The sequence below is a fragment of the Paramormyrops kingsleyae genome, chromosome 3 (assembly GCF_048594095.1).
Source record: "Paramormyrops kingsleyae isolate MSU_618 chromosome 3, PKINGS_0.4, whole genome shotgun sequence".
NCBI classification, from domain to species: domain Eukaryota; kingdom Metazoa; phylum Chordata; class Actinopteri; order Osteoglossiformes; family Mormyridae; genus Paramormyrops; species Paramormyrops kingsleyae.
The window spans coordinates 78,371-95,516 of NC_132799.1; the positions used below are offsets into that span (position 1 = coordinate 78,371).

Here is a 17,146-nt window from a genome sequence, read left to right on the forward strand (position 1 = left end):
TCTCTAGTTAGCGATTTGGGATTCCGTTACATTTAGCCTATCTGGACAGTACAGTGACATACACTAGTAAAGAGAGTGGCATTTTGTGATTTGTGAATTCAGGTGGCGTCATCCCCCGTCTCGAAGTCTGTCGATATTTTACTTGCCTTTTTTTTAAAACGCGAATAATAATTTTAAAATTCACCATATAAACAGGTCCAACCAGGCTCATTCTGACCAGTCTGATTTGTGATTTTTTTACAGTCCACAGTTCGTTTGTCAGTGAATGATATATGCGTGAGGCAGAAGGGGTTAAAACAGCCGTTTTGACAAATGAAGCCTATTTCCAAAACTCATACTGTCAATCATATTGAAATGCATTAGACGAACACTGAGTTGTGGAAAAAGTCACAAACGTATTTTAGCAGATTTGTTTGTTAATTTTGGCACATTTCACTTCATTGAGGTTTATGGCTAAGTGGAATTGCAGGAGACCTAATCCCAAAACACCCAAAAAAAAAGTGACCCACACGGACCAATCCAGGCTCATATTGACCAAGTTAATCTGTGAATTTTGTCATAAATGAGATGGGATCAGTCAGTCATAGGTCAGTGTGTGTGTCAGGCAGGTGGTGGGAAAAACACTGTTTTATGCGTAAAGCTTAATAACAATGAAAATATCACAATACCTACTTGCTGCACACACACACACACACACACACACACACACACAGTGGTACCTCTGTTCTCGAACTTAATCCGTTCCGGACTCTGGATCGAATCCTAAAAAGTTCGAGTTCTGATCGAATTTTTCCCATAAGAAATAATGGAAAATTGGTTCCCGGCCCCCCAAAATTACACCTAAATATGTTGTTTTTAGCATTTAAACACAAAATGAACAGGATAAAACAAGAACAGCATTTTTTTCTTAATGGCTTCCAAAACGATGAAGATCTTATCCCAACATTACCCCTGTCCGCCCCGATCGTCCGCTCCTTCCGTGTGCCACGCCCCCTCGTCAACCTCGTGTGGGATCCCCATGCGATTAGCTGTTTCTGGTTGTTCTCATTAGTCCTCTGTATTAAGTCTGCGTTTCAGTTTGTTTCCCCAGTCCGGTCATTCGGTGCGTTTGACTTGCTTACAGCGCTGGCTTAAAGCAACGCATTCTGATCCTGACGCAATGCATTACGGTTAGATGCATTGCGACCGCTCACCCGGCTGCACAAACTGGAACCGCCTCTGTGAAGACACACCTTTGCCCTTATTAGCTGAAGAATTTAGTTACACGCATGACGTTTGCATCCCTGGCAGTTCCGATGCGTAATCTGCTATTTCTCCCGAATATCACGTAAAGCAGTGAGAACTGCTTTTCAGTTAATTTACCTGGTAAAATAAAGTTTAAATGCTCTAATAGTACATGTAAGTTAGTGGTTTATTTATTGTTAGTTACTGTAATGTTGCGCTGCTTTATTTGGTTAATCGTCCAGTCTGTGAAGAAGGCATTAAAGTAAGAATTGTATTGTAGTATGACTCATTTCCTGGCGCGAACAATTTATATTAGGTCAGCATTCATGGTTCGACTTCTGATATTCAGATCGAGTTCTAGGTCAAACTGGTTTGTTCAACTTTCAAGAAATTCGAGTTCTAATGAGTTCGATTACCGAGGTACCACTGTATATATAAAATTGTAGCGTGGAGGGACGATGCAGGCGGACTACCGAGACAGTATAGACTTATTTCAAGCACAAGCTTATAATTAGTACTAGATTGTCTTTATCCAGACTCAAGGCATTTACCATGATCCCTGTCAAGGTCACTGAAAAACAGGAATTTGTGTTGGTGTTTACTAGTATGTTTGCTAGTAATCCACCCACGGGTGTTGTTAGGTCCGATTACTGTAGCTTGATCCAAGTATTTTAGCCCCGATCTTCCTTCAAAAAGAAAAAAAAAATCAAGCCAACACAAAGACATTAGTAATCATTTCGTAAATTATTCTTTGTCATGACATCAGTTTTAATGTAATCTGCAGGGTTTATTGTAAACGTAGTTTCTCGGGTTTTCATCTAAACAAAAAACTGCGATGTCGGAATGCAGCTCAGGAAGGAAAAAGAACAAATGAAATGCCACGTAGTCGTGATAATAACGCCATTTGTAGGCTATTAGAACTGTTGAAGTATATATTATGGTTCATTTCTCCGGCTATACAAATATTCAGATATTTTTAATAAGCAGTACTAATAAAATACGTTTCATGTTCATAGGAAAACCACATTGGCATTAATTTAATAACCACTCCAATTGTACAGTACATCGCGACAAACAGGCTGCCTGCCCAGGATATTGGGAGACTTTGGTGGAAAGAAACTGCAGACTCTAAAATGTAGCTGCTTGACGTAGTAGGATAATGACAAGCAATAAAAGAACTAACTGGTTACCCACATGTCCAATAGCAAAATGCCCGTCTCCACAGTCAGCTCAGGGGGACAGGACAGGAGTCAACAACGTTTAAATAAACAACTTTTTTCTTCCACAGAACCATATTGCAATCATTCAGATTTCTTCTTTGGCAATGCTTTCACAAAATTACACCCAGGACTGCATGGAAAAATAGTTTGGGAGCAGAAATTGAAGAGTTAAATGGTACCAACGGTGATGTGCTTATTTCTTATTTCTGTAGTTAGCTTACAGAACTCTCTTCAGCTTTAGAGGAAGTGCTTATCATCATGGCTACTAGCAGTTTCGCGGTGGAAGAACGTTACAAACAAAACAGAACAATCAAGCACAATTACAACTACAGAAACCTTCACTGTTCACCTGCACATAAATAAATGTGCTTATTCTTTTGTCTTAGTGAATAGATACACATCAGCAGATCAGCAACTTGAAAACTTGAACAACATTTAAACAGTTTAATTTTGCTCTTACATTAAGTATCCCTTTGGTTAAAATATTTGATACTGTTCACAAAGAATTTATTAAATTGGATATTGTATTTATGGCACCTAAATCATTCTTGAAAAAAAGTCGATTAAAAAGAGTATATATTAAATTTATTGTACTGGCATGAGTAACATTTACATGCAGGTTTTATATTAGTCCTTACAGATCCATTCAGGTGAAGGTAATGCCTGCCAACACTATTGTCAATTATTTTATTATTATCAAAGTATATTGAGCAAACCCCAAAACATACATAATTGGACACACCAGGCAATATATAGACAGTGAGAAGATTAAAGGTTTATGTTGTTCATTAAACTTTATAGAATTCATTGCAAAAAAGCATATTTTCAAAGATGCACAATATAACCTGTATATGGTGATATATTTCCCAGATTTATCAAAAATATAAAGTAGTCTCAAATATAATATATAATAAGTTTTACTTAAAAATAATAGGCAGACTCCAAAATAAAGAGAATAAAGGAAACACCATTTCGATAAGAATTTAATCCTGAGCAATGTGGGTGACCGACTTTCCATGCTGTGCTGAAAACCGACATGAAGTGGATAATTTCTCCATAGCCAGCTACAGGATGAAGCCTTCCTCTTTTAACTCCTTCTCAGCTGGCAGGTTCTTCTTTAGCTCCTTTTCAGGGAAGATGAAGATGGAAGAATCGTTTCCCATGGCGCTTCCCTCGTCAAGCTCGGTGCTACCCTCTGCTGGTGAGAGCACTGATAGCACTTGTCGTTCAGCAGCCGGCTGGCCTCCAGTGCCTGTGAAGGACTGGCTGTCTCCGGACCCGTCACCGGATGACTCCTCCATAGGGTCTTGGCTGAATTTAAACTTCTCTCTGTAATAATAATGCGGATACAGCAGCGGGTAAGGCGGAGGTCACATCCCCTTCCTCTTTCCTCTAGGACGACCCCTCCCTACAAACTGCTTTGTTTAATGAGCTTCCTCCATCGACAATATCAGTTCTCAGAACAGAAGGCATGCAACACATAAACAGGCTAACCAAGTCCAGCCCACGGCGCTGACTGAGGCAGGCTAACCAAGTCCAGCCCACGGCGCTGCCTGAGGCAGGCTAACCAAGTCCAGCCCACGGCGCTGCCTGAGGCAGGCTAACCAAGTCTAGCCCACGGCGCTGCCTGAGGCAAACGAACCAAGTCCAGCCCACGGCGCTGACTGAAGCAGGCTAACCAAGTCCAGCCCACGGTGCTGCCTGAGGCAGGCAAACCAAGTCCAGCCCACGGCGCTGCCTGAGGCAGGCGAACCAAGTCCAGCCCGTGGCGCTGCCTGAGGCAGGGTAACCATGTCTAGCCCACAACGCTGCCTGAGGCAGCTCCATGCAAGGCTGTCAGTTGCTGTAAGTTTTCAAATGAGAAAAAAAATTCTCACCTTATTTGTGGAGAAAGAGGAATAAAATAACAAAAGAATAGACACAAGCTCTTCTGAAAAGCTAACAAAATGGGTGCACACAGTGACGCCATCTTCACTTCGCTAAAAACCCATACAGTGTGAAGAACGGCTCAGGGATTTGGACAAGGACACTGCTTAACTGGACTGGCAGCTTATTGTGACATTGGAACAGGACATTGTGTCACCTATGTCCTGTCTGCTACTGAAAGATACTAAAATGAGATTTCACTATGTTTAAGACCAAATTGCATTTTTAAATGTATATCAAAGTTGAACTACTGATGCCTGTATTGAAAAAGCCTTATAATGACCCAGTATTTGAACACCTCACACTGAAACACTGGGACTCAAATCAGAAACTTGCTGGGTTTGAGATCACAAAGTTGACTGTCACTGCCTCACTGTGAGTCTGCCTTTCTGTATCTGTGTAACACAGCTTCAAAATCCTTTAATAATTTTAATTATGGATTAAACCCAATTGAAGTGTCCTCTGGTGAGGATTGTTTTCGAAAAATATAAAAGATAAGTTTTATATTTTATATAAAAGAAGTTTGTCAGAAGTCACCTTTAATTTAGACAGAAAGATATCCTTAGAGGATCGTACCTTTCGACATTATGAGCACGACACAGATAAAAACATAATGTAATTTTTTTTACTAGTTCAGCACAAGGGCTGTTCTGTTTGCTTCTGAAGATGTCAGAAGATGCAGCAAACTAAGGAAATGACTCATCAGGCGAAAGGCTTCCATTTCTTACGAAATACTAATTTATGTGCATTAAAATCAGCCTTTAAGCTCCAATTTGTCTCTCGGCTTGGTTGCGGGTTCAAAGAGGAAATTGTGCTTGGCAGCAAATGAGCATTTTTGCTCAAGACTGGATAAGAGTTATCAACTGTAATTAATATGCCACACTGGTCCAAAAGTAAACATATTTGTGCTCTAGAAAAAAACCCAAAAGTCACTTGTTACGTGCCGTAAGTTTTGGTTACGTGCCGTAAGGGATATGTGCCGTAAGTTTAGGAGGATGCCTGCAGGTCCTTCGGACGTCCTGCCCACTCGCCGATTGGTCGCCCGCCCCCTCGACTCCGCCCTCAGGACCTGCCCCCGCCTCCCTTGCCCTCGGAGCTGTTTCCGGTTCACCGGCTGAAGAGTTCGCCGCTTCGTCCCTTCGTTGCCCGCTACTTGCTTCTCGCCTGCTAGCTCGCTCTCTGTTCGCTTTTGCTTTGTTTGATTGATCGTGTATGACTGTTTTGCCCTTGACTTCCGATTCTCGCCTCGCCCTTATTTGTACTTTCGCCTTTGTTTCTGATTGCTTGATTGGTTTTGGACTTTCGCCTGTGTTTCGACTTCGCCTCTCGGTTTTCCCTTTTGATACCTTTGCCTCGGCTTGGTGTTTCGTGTTTCACTAGGTGTGTAGGGAGTGTCTGCCTTTTTTGGTTTATTCGTTAACGTGGGGATTATTGTTTGTTTGGTCAGGGAGATAGATTTAGGCATTGTTGTTTCATTTCACCATTTTCTTTGTGTTCACTTAGGTAGCTCAGCTTGGGATACTCGGTAGATGTGCTTTTGTTTGTTTCTTTGGCCTTTGTCACTCCTGACGTTCGTTACACCTAGTGTTTGTACTGTGTTTGTGAAAAACTATAAAAAAAAAACTATAAAAAAAGACTCCCTCTGTGTCCCGTGTTCCCTTCTCCTAGCCCTAGTTGTCCTGTCCTCCCCAATCCCTCCTTCCCTTTCACTTTGTTGCGGTCCAACCCTAGACTGGATCGTAACAAAATTGGGGGCTCGTCCTTTCCTTCTTTCCCTTTCGTGCTTGTCTGGCGGATTTTTTTTGTGTGGGGGGGTGTTGTGGTGATTGCAGTAATCGTGATGGCCCAATTCGACCTTGTTGCGTTCACCCTTTACCCCACACTCGAACAATTTGATGTGTGCCGCAAGGATGATCTGCTACAGATAGCAGACTTCTTTAACATTTTGGTTCCCGCTGAGGCTTCCAAGCGGGTTGTTAAGCAAATTCTGCTCGATGAATTGGTTCAGCAAGGTATACTGCCTGAGTTGGGTGGATCCCCTAGTGTTGCTGCCACCCCGGTTCGGATGTCTGCTGTAGCGGAGGCCAGCAGCGACGATCCAGGGAGTGGACACCGCATGGATCTTGGAGATCCCCGCTCAACCAGGGAGGACCTACTGCTGACGATTAAGCTACGGGAGCTCGAGCTTGAGATTAAGAGACAGGAGTACCAGGCTCAGCTACTCCGTGTCCGGGCTATGGAGATGGAGGCTGAGAAGGAGCTGGAGTTACGTCGGATGAGCATGGGCGACCAAAAACCGATGCCTCTTCCGCGTAAAGCACCCACACCAGGTACACCTCCACCCGCAGCTCGCTCCGCCCGAGACCAGGCTGACGCCCAAGACGCTCCTAGACCCCGTCCCCGGTCTCCCTTGAGCTCGCCTGTCTCCCCGGAAATTGGTAGATCGAGCTTTGATGTGAGCCGACACATCGGTCTTGTTCCTGTGTTTCGGGAAAATGAGGTAGACGCCTACTTTTCCATTTTTGAGCGCATTGCTATGACATTGAACTGGCCCAAACACCTTTGGTCATTGTTACTGCAATGTAAGCTTGTGGGTAAGGCACAGGAGGTTTGTTCGGCTCTTGCGTTAGAGCAGAGCCTAGATTACGACATTGTGAAGGCTACTGTGCTTCGCGCTTATGAGTTAGTGCCGGAAGCTTATCGTCAGAACTTTCGAAATCTTCCCAAATCCGCCAGCCAAACATACGTGGAGTTCGCACGCGAGAAAGCCGTCTTATTTGATAAGTGGTGCGGCGCTAGTGGTGTGTTTAACCACGACCAGCTTAAGGAACTGGTCCTGTTAGAAGAATTTAAGAACTGTGTTCCTGATCGAGTGGTAGTGTACTTGAATGAGCAAAAGGTCACTTCGCTAACTGAAGCTGCCACCCTCGCTGACGAGTTCGTTTTGACCCACAAAACGGTGTTTGCTCCGATTCCTTTGCCTCGTAAAACTCGTCCGATTGTAACCTCCCCTTCGCAAGCGTCTCCACCACCCGTGGAGAAACGCGAGTGCTTTTACTGCCACGAGGTGGGCCATATTATATCTGTGTGCCCTGCATTAAAGCGCAAGGAAGCTCGTACAGCAGCTAGAAAAGTGAATGTTGCTGCCTGCCCCGACAGTTCTTCGTCCTCCTCCTCTCGCGTTGATGCTGCTTTCGAACCATTTGTATTTACTGGTTCGGTTTCGCTCAGTGAGATGGATGCTCGGCACCCTGTGACTATCCTGCGGGATACGGGAGCCGCTCAGTCATTCTTGGTGGAAGGAGTTATTCCCCTATGTGACAAAACGTACTGTGGTACGGATGTGTTGGTGCAGGGAATTGATTTATGTGTGGCTGGAGTTCCCCTGCACACCGTTTATCTGTGTACTCCCGATTTCTCGGGATACGTGCGAGTAGCTGTCCAGCCCCAGTTACCTGTCCCAGGCATTACGTTTATTCTTGGGAATGACATAGCGGGGAAGAGAATCGTTCCTCTACCCGAAGTCGTTCTGGACCCTGTGCTGTGTGAAAATGATGTAGCGGTGGAACACCCGACGGTGTTTCCTGCGTGTGTGCTTACTCGTGCACAGCGGCGCCAGCTTGCCGACATTGACCTCGAGGACGTTCATGTCCGTGCCGGATAAACCTTCGAAGATTGAGTCTGTGACCCCGGATCCTAATAACTCTGTTACCTCCCCTGAAGTTCCGTTCTGTTTGTTTTCTTATGTTTATTTTGTGGTTTTTGTTGTTTTCTATTTGGGATCTGTGTATATTGGTGACCCGTGTGGGTTCACTCTTGTGTGGGGGGGTGTTACGTGCCGTAAGTTTTGGTTACGTGCCGTAAGGGATATGTGCCGTAAGTTTAGGAGGATGCCTGCAGGTCCTTCGGACGTCCTGCCCACTCGCCGATTGGTCGCCCGCCCCCTCGACTCCGCCCTCAGGACCTGCCCCCGCCTCCCTTGCCCTCGGAGCTGTTTCCGGTTCACCGGCTGAAGAGTTCGCCGCTTCGTCCCTTCGTTGCCCGCTACTTGCTTCTCGCCTGCTAGCTCGCTCTCTGTTCGCTTTTGCTTTGTTTGATTGATCGTGTATGACTGTTTTGCCCTTGACTTCCGATTCTCGCCTCGCCCTTATTTGTACTTTCGCCTTTGTTTCTGATTGCTTGATTGGTTTTGGACTTTCGCCTGTGTTTCGACTTCGCCTCTCGGTTTTCCCTTTTGATACCTTTGCCTCGGCTTGGTGTTTCGTGTTTCACTAGGTGTGTAGGGAGTGTCTGCCTTTTTTGGTTTATTCGTTAACGTGGGGATTATTGTTTGTTTGGTCAGGGAGATAGATTTAGGCATTGTTGTTTCATTTCACCATTTTCTTTGTGTTCACTTAGGTAGCTCAGCTTGGGATACTCGGTAGATGTGCTTTTGTTTGTTTCTTTGGCCTTTGTCACTCCTGACGTTCGTTACACCTAGTGTTTGTACTGTGTTTGTGAAAAACTATAAAAAAAAAACTATAAAAAAAGACTCCCTCTGTGTCCCGTGTTCCCTTCTCCTAGCCCTAGTTGTCCTGTCCTCCCCAATCCCTCCTTCCCTTTCACTTTGTTGCGGTCCAACCCTAGACTGGATCGTAACACACTTTTCAGATGAACCCTTAATTCAGTCACGGCAGAAAAACATTTTTTTTTTCCAGACCTGGTGTGAGAAATATACCAACATCATCTATCCAGTATTACTTTCACTTTTACTCTTCATCTCCTACATGATGTATGTCTACCTTGTCTATTATTATTTCCAGTAGAGGAAAACTGTACGCCCACACCACTCCTTTGCTGCGCTCCCTACACTGGCTTCCTGTGGCTGCCCGCATCAGATTCAAAACACTGATGCTCGCATACAAAGCCAAAAATGATCTGGCTCCATCCTACCTAAAAGACCTCATCACACCCCGCACTGCACCACGATCTCTCCGATCCTCCAGCACTGCTCGACTGGTCCCACCACCCCTCAAGGCACAAGGAAGACACACCTCCCGACTCTTCTCTGTTCTGGCACCAAGTTGGTGGAATGAAGTCCCCTCAGCTGAGTCACTAAATGTCTTCAAAAGACGACTTAAAACACACCTTTTCCAGAAATACCTGAATTAGCACTTCTGGCATTATACTTGCATTACTAAAAAAAAAAAAAGCACTTTTCCAACAGAGTATTAGATCGATGGTATTCATAGCCTTGGTTTTTACTGAGCTAGTATCGGGAAAAATTCATTGTGGAGTCTTAAAGCACTTATGTAAGTCGCTCTGGCTAAGGGCGTCTGCCAAATGCTGTAAATGTAAATGTAAATGTACGATATACATTGATCTTTATCGAATGTATATATTAAACCGCAGCAGCCATATGCTCCTGGGGCGCTGCTCGGCCTTAATAGAGCAGACCCTTATGTTCGGTGTACCAAACCCACCTGCTGTTGGGGATATCGATCAGCGGGCCCTTTATAACATTACAGTTGGCGTTTTTTGCGTCTGGCTTGCAGGAGACTTTCATGTACCGGCCCTTGGTTGGAGCACCTGCGTCGGAGAGAAGACAGCTAAATACCTTACGACTTAACATAAAGTTCATCCGTACGCTGTCGACCAATGTGAACCCCAAAAACTGGTTATTTTGGAATCAAGCAGAGGTTAGTAAATAACAGATCTGTATAGATTTAAATAGGCTATTCGTATAATTTAAAGATACTTTAAGCAGTCCTACTAAAAATAACCATAATGAATATTTCTCTTTTCTCCGTTACGATAACTATCAAGATTTAAAACTATCACATATAACCTTTTCGTAAATTAGCCTACACGTGTGACGAAATGTTTTACTGGAGTTTTTAAAAATTTTAAAAATGGGGGAAAGGAGTGTAAAAAGTTAAATGTTGATGTCCGGGACGTACCTTGAGCGCCGAGGAGAAGGAAGCACGAAACTGTGATGAACACGAGTGTCGTTTTCGGGGTTAGTTCCATGGCTCTCCGTTACCTAACGTGGCAGTTGCAATAATAAAGCAGAGAACGAACTGAGGGGCCACCAAGTACACTGAGCCTATCCGCCGAGCGCGTCACTGTTTCCTGTAGCCAAAAAAGCAGCAGAAACATCCGCAAACGGAAAGTACTTAACCTCGCTTTCGGGTTTTTTTCACTGACGACGGGACGACACCGTGAATAATTACACTTAGGAATATGCTGATCGTATGTTTTTTTTTTTGTCATCACGTGGCCTTCTACTTAACGGGAATTGACGACAGTAATATCTTTATTCACCGTTAAATCAGGCAAATTGTCGCATTTCTTCGAATCTTGCCCCCCCCCCAATTACTACTAACAAATATAACACCTTTGATGTGCGAGAAGTACGAATTAAGAACACAAAGGAGACTTGTAATTCTTTTTGTCCAATGTAGTTATTATCATGAAAAGGTGTGAACTAAAATAATAGAAAAGATACAGGTTAAGGACTGATTTAGGTACCATGTTTTGACAGAAAAAAACAACTCAATACTAAAGATAAAATAGAGACTAGTTTAATGCAGTTGGATCAAACACAATATATAAAATATTCTTATGGAACATTTCTTTCTCTAGTAAATTTAATTACAATTATAGTAAAACAATAAATGATAATCAGTTTATAATATTATTATGTGGGCATGTACTAGAAAGGCCTTTTGTACCTGTGAGTTTCTCAAATCAGAAAGAAAAAACAAAATATGTAGAAATATGGTCTTATCTCTTTCATTTCCGTTTGCGTTGTGGCTCTCTGGGGCGCTCATGCCAGCCAATCGCGGTATGGGGATGGTGCAATTCCGGGGCCTTTTTTCATCATTGATCTCTCTGATTGCTATCGCAGGGCCTCTCTGCACTGTTTCTCTGGCCAGACCACTGTTTTTCCTCCTAAGTGACAGGAATAAACAGCAGCGGGTGACTTATGGTGCGACGGAGTGGCCAACATGTCATTATATCACATGAAAAAAACAAGGGCCATCATTTGAAACTTCACTCAGAATGAGGCAGCCCTGCTCCTCAGGCTCCACTTTTTACAAAGTCTCCACATCTTGGCAAATTCCTCTACCAGAAACTCAGAGGTCACCCTTATATGCTTTATCCATCACAATCATGGTGTGATCCTCTTGCTTCGTTCTGAAGTGCTTCGCTCAACCCTTGCTCCGATCAGGAGCTTTGCCTGGATACCTTTCAGTGCGTCTGGCTTGTCGTGCTGGTCTACTCATCATAGTGCGCTGCGACCTTAGCATCCACAGACCTGCCTAGGGCCCTGTTCTAGCAGAGAAATGGAACAAACTTAGGCAACACCAAGGTGAAGAAATTGCAAGGGATTTTTTTTAAAGGAAGACACTACTTAGCAGAGAGTGAGGAGGAGTGCTTCTCATATATCCCAAGAATAGTCATCATTCCAGGAACCACACATGGAACGCTATTCAGTCAGCAAGACATTGACACTGCCCTGTAAACAAAGGAGCAGTTTCCAGTTATATCTGGGATGATGGCAATCCATGTGATACTGAGTGACTAAGGGCTGGATTCTACTTAATGCGAAAGTGGGCGAACCACTGTGTTGTTCTTACTTCTAGTGCCAACACATCAGGCAACCATGTACTTCGATGCCAGACCTGGAGTGACGCTGCAGAGCAAAGCTGCTCTTAAAAGTCACATTTACTGTAGGAAGTGGAATGGATGCTATAAAAAATAAATAAGAATTTTAGTAAAACTAACCGTGCACTATAAGATATGAAAGAAACTACAACTAAACAAGAATAATAAATATTGCTTCCAAAGCTAACTGAAATAAAAACAAATGTCAAATGCTTCCTGATACCATTTTTAGTATTACTATAATATTGCTATACTATGTAGCTAAAATAATAATTTGTTTATTTTAAGCCTTGTCATGCAATGCAGTTGAACCATAGAAATAGCCACCTGCATTACGTCGTGGCATTCTGTAGAAGCCAACAAAGTCCTAAAACTTTCTGTCTATCGCTGGTAATAAAACCTGAAATAAAATATAAAACAAGTAGATTTCTTAAAAAAACGACTAATGAAACTACACCAAAAACTAACACTGAACTAGATTTCAAATGAAAATGAACAATAAAATAAAAACTAAATGTAAAAAAATCTAAATGATAACACTCATGCAAAAACACACAGGATGTTGCAGTACAAACATATTTCATTTTAGTTTGTAGCCATCTGGAAGTGTTCATAACCCTACATGGCAGAATTATATAAATGCTAGTATTTTCGTACTTTCTGTCAGCCATTCTTCAGATCCACTAGTCATTTTGCCATCATTCTGATCACAGGGGGCAGAAAAGGTGTTTATATATAATCTTTTGTTTGACTACTTTTGACTTCCTGCTACTTTTCCTGTAGCTAATGAATGATCAAGGTTCACTTGCATCACTGAGTGGAGCCTCAGTGAACCTCTGCATTGTAATAATTTTTAAGTGATGCGTGGCATCTAAGGCCAGCCCCTATGATGAGAATTATGTCACAATCGCCGCCCACACAGTCATGTTGCAGTCTTAAGGCCATCTCCATCTTAAACACCAGTGACATCTTCAGCATAATGTATGCATGCTACTGAATCCATGTTCACTAGCCTTGAGAAGATTGGCTGGCTTCCCTGTGGCAGACGGATGAGGGAGAGCTTTCTCAGAAGCCGCCAGCCACCATCATCGGCATCAACAAAACAAGCAGCATGCCTGACTCAGCATCTTCTCCAACCAAAGCCTGGATTCGACATCCAGTTGAGAAACCTCAGTGGCGATTGGGGAGACTCCCATCTTGCTGAAGGCAGAGTATGAGCAGCAGTGCAGTCACTTGTTGTGTAATTTCTGTTTTATTCTCCCGAATTTCATTTATATTTTCTGGTAAAAGGATAAGAAGATGCACATTTCTCAGTTAGTTAGAGGTTAGTGCTCTGAGCTCTCTGGTGCATTTCATGCTGGCAGCATAGACATGGTGTCCCCAGCACCACATATACACACTTATAAGGGCCTTACTGCAGTACTCCCAATGTATTAAGGCCTTATTAAGACATACATAGACTACGATCTGGTGTTTAGAGCTTGAAAAGTCCCACCTAGTGTCTCAGCAACTCAGCAGCTGCATCAAAAAAAGTGACAAGAACAACAACAATACTTATCACCATTATACACTCAGTTTCCACGTGTTTTACAATCCTGCGGCCTCCCTTATTTGTAGCGTCTGGCCTTTGACCGCGAGCACTGAGCTGTACTCTTCTGCCTTGAGTTCCTGTCAGAATTTTCCCATCAGCCCTGCTGGAGCCCAACGCCAGGGATACATCATGGTGAAAAATGAAGTTATTTAATACAGGGGATGGCAAGCTATTAAGAGCAGCCTTATGAACCTTAATCAAGGCCTCACTGTGCAAATGGGTCTCTCACCATGGCGATCCATCACTTCATCTCTTTGTTATTGTTTTCCTCTCACTGGATGAGCTCTCCACTCTTTCACCTCAAATGGGACTGTCATACTTTAGCTGATACTGGGCTATATTTATGGATGCCTTTGTTTTTACTTTGGATTATGGAAAAAAAGAGAAGGAGTGTTTCAGGCAGCAGAGTTTTTATTAAAGCAGCTCAGAGTGGGGAATGCAAGGAATGTCATAAAGGAGAGGCCTGAAGAAGCAGATGGCAACATCACCCAGCCATGCATGGAGACTTTAATAATGACCTGAGAAATATTTATAAAGGACACTCCCCTCCCTGCCCCGTGCTCAAATCAAAACAGCCAGGAGACCAGCTGCTGTTCTCATTGGCCAAGGAGTTCTAACGAATCAGGTGAGGTGTTACCTTGAAGTATTGCATCATTTCATTTCATTTTCTTACAGCACCCTTTCACAACCATCCCAAGGCGCTTTACATGGTTGCATTGTGATACATTGAGGGGGTAGCGTGTGGCTCAGTGGGCTAAGCCTGGGTGCCTGAAATCAGAAGGTCAGCCTCAGCACGTCTGCGGGTCCTTGAGCAAGGCCCTTAACCCCCAGCTCCCTGGGTAGCTGCCCTTCGCAGACAGCTTACTCTACAAAAGAGCAAGTTGAGGGAGGCGTAAAGACAATTTCCCCACGGGGATCAATAAAGTATTGATAATGATAATAATAATAATAATAACAATTATTATTATTATTATTGTTATTATTATTATTATAACATCATTAAGACCGAATCATCATCACAAATGAAAATTATTAACTGGATAATAACTGTAATATTTTAACCATCATAAATGTGACAAAGCACTGGAACACAATGTTCCCCATAAAATCGCAGTACAGAAATTGCTGTTGTACCCTAAAGCAATATAGTAAAAGGGACAGTGTACTAGATATGAAAACAATGACTGAACATTGGTGTTCGAGCAGGTAAATAACAAACTGGAAAAGGTTTCCTGAACAACAGTCTGAGAGGCATTTCATTATCAATACATACTATCAAAATAATGGAGATATGAACTTATTCATGATCTTTAGCAAATCTGTGCAGGTTTATTTGCTTAAAACATCTACATAATATATAAATAAAATAAGTGAATACCGACAACAAACCTCCAATTGACTTTACCTCCACCCCACCCACTAGCCCCCCCCCCCCGATAGAAAACAAAGCCATCATTTTTAAACACTTTTTCATTTTGATTTCTAGTGTTTGTTGTTTCATCTTTCACTTTCAGCCAAAACTATTTTTGCTGTATTTTGAGTCCAAAAAACCCTCCCAGTGTCAACAGATGTGAATTACACAAATGAGACAAGGGGAATTTTCAGAGATGTCGATTTACCTACCAAGCATGTGTCTGCATTCTGAACATACATCAACGTGCTTTTGCAGATTTTAGAGAGACAGACATGGATTCATAAGAAAAGCTCTTTTGTGACTGAGAACATTTACAGAGACGGAAGGGAAGGTCTCAAGCCGTCTGAAACACAGAACTAAGTCTCTTAGCAGATATTCCCAAAATGGCCAAATCCTGTGTTTCAGGCAGCATTAGGCTCAGGATGGTACAGCAAATGGTAATTTTGTACATGTGTTTCTGAGGTTGATGAGTTTCTGCTCCAGCTGACATAGGTAGAAAGGTTCACTGGGCGAAGTGAACCTTCGCCCAGTGGTGGGGAAAGTAATGGTGACCAAAAATCTCCATTGGTCAGCTGAGAAAGGCTACTCCAATCCATCATGGACAGTTGAAGGTCCATTTTCTGCACAGGCAGGAAACAGCAGCCCATGTGAGTGGCGAGACCACTGACTTCAGAGTAAGTGGGTCAGCTTACTACGGAAGAGAGTGGAAGAGACATTTCTGAAGATGTTTCCCTCCGTCATGTAAAGAAGACTTATCGGTCTCTTCATACTTGTTCTCAGCTGATAGGTGACTGTTCGGCACAGGAAGTGGTTACACTGGATCTTCACACAGGAAGTGACATGTGGTGCCTCAGCATGAAGCTAAATAAACACCCACTAAGAGTAAAAGCTGCTAAAGACAGGCACTGCAATGAGCTCAGTTAGGACAAAACAAAACAAGCTTCAAACCCCACGCAAGGGCCAGCTATTCAAGACCCAGAGCCACACCTACATCTCACTCGTGTTTTGCAGATGAAGTTTCCTTTCCATGTATCTTGCTCTTTTCCCAGAGATTTCTGTGCTGCTAAACTAACACTTTACCTGTTCAGTAATGCAAAAAAAAAACAACAACTAGTAAATCACATGTAAGTAGTTGGGAAAGCAAAGCAAGTAGTGGCAGAACATATGAAGCAAAAGAAGGAGGATGTTGCATGTGCAAAATTAGCTAATTCACAGTGCGCTGTTTGATGACAGTTTATGGTCTGTTGCTACGTTTTACACCATCATTGCATGCTGATTCAATGGTGAAATAATTCTCCCTTTGTACTGACATGTAGGTATATTTTCATGGTCCAAGGAAAAATGTAGTGAATTCAGTGGGCCTTATTAAGCAGTGCAGTGAACGTGCAGTGCAGTAAGTGGGGTGCCGTGTCTCTATGCACCATGTTTCTATATGCCATAGGGCAGTGTCTCTATGTTCAATGCCTATTTGTGCCGTGTCTCTATAACCTCTGCGGTGCCATGTCTCTATATACCGTGTCTCTATAACCCGTATGGTGCATTGTCTGTATGTGCTGCAAGGCACTGTGTCTCAATTTGCCTTATCTCTATGTGCCTTGACTCTATGAGCTGTGGGGCACCCAGTGCCTATGTGCTTTTCCTCTATGAGCCTGCGGGGCATCGTGTCTCTATGCACCATGTCTCTATGTGCTGCGGGGCGCCGTGTCTCAATGTGCCATGTCTGTATGTGCTGCGGGGCGCCGTGTCTCGATGTGCCATGACTGTATGTGCTGTGGGGCGCCGTGTCTCAATGTGCCATGTCTCTATGAGCCTGTGGGGCAGCGTGTCTCTGTGTGCCATGTCTGTATGTGCTGCGGGGCGCCGTGTCTCTGTGTGCCATGTCTGTATGTGCTGCGGTGCGCCGTGTCTCTGTGTGCCATGTCTGTATGTGTTGCGGGGCGCCGTGTCTCTGTGTGCCATGTCTGTATGTGCTGCGGGGCGCCGTGTCTCTGTGTGCCATGTCTGTATGTGCTGCGGGGCGCCGTGTCTCTGTGTGCCATGTCTGTATGTGCTGCGGGGCGCCGTGTCTCTGTGTGCCACGTCTGTATGTGCTGCGGGGTGCCGTGTCTCGATGTGCCATGT

The 17,146-nt window shown here is 43.6% G+C and overlaps 1 protein-coding gene across 1 annotated transcript; it reads right to left on the reverse strand.

Moving 5' to 3' along the window:
* Positions 1 to 3,012: 3,012 nt before the first annotated feature.
* srgn (serglycin) lies at positions 3,013 to 10,481 on the reverse strand. Its single transcript, XM_072709320.1, has 3 exons — positions 10,310 to 10,481; positions 9,833 to 9,938; positions 3,013 to 3,773 (listed from the first exon to the last, which is right to left on the reverse strand). The coding sequence occupies exons 1-3, from the start codon at positions 10,377 to 10,379 to the stop codon at positions 3,509 to 3,511; spliced, it is 441 nt and encodes a 146-aa protein (XP_072565421.1). The 5' UTR covers positions 10,380 to 10,481; the 3' UTR covers positions 3,013 to 3,508.
* Between the last annotated feature and the right edge of the window lie 6,665 nt (positions 10,482 to 17,146).

Coding starts and splice junctions, on each gene's coding strand:
- srgn (XM_072709320.1), bottom strand. CDS start 10,379: ATGGAACTAACCCCGAAAACGACACTCGTGTTCATCACAGTTTCGTGC. Junction 9,939..10,309: donor CCTTCTCCTCGGCGCTCAAG/GTACGTCCCGGA, acceptor TCTCCGACGCAG/GTGCTCCAACCAAGGGCCGG. Junction 3,774..9,832: donor ATCGATATCCCCAACAGCAG/GTGGGTTTGGTA, acceptor TTATTATTACAG/AGAGAAGTTTAAATTCAGCC.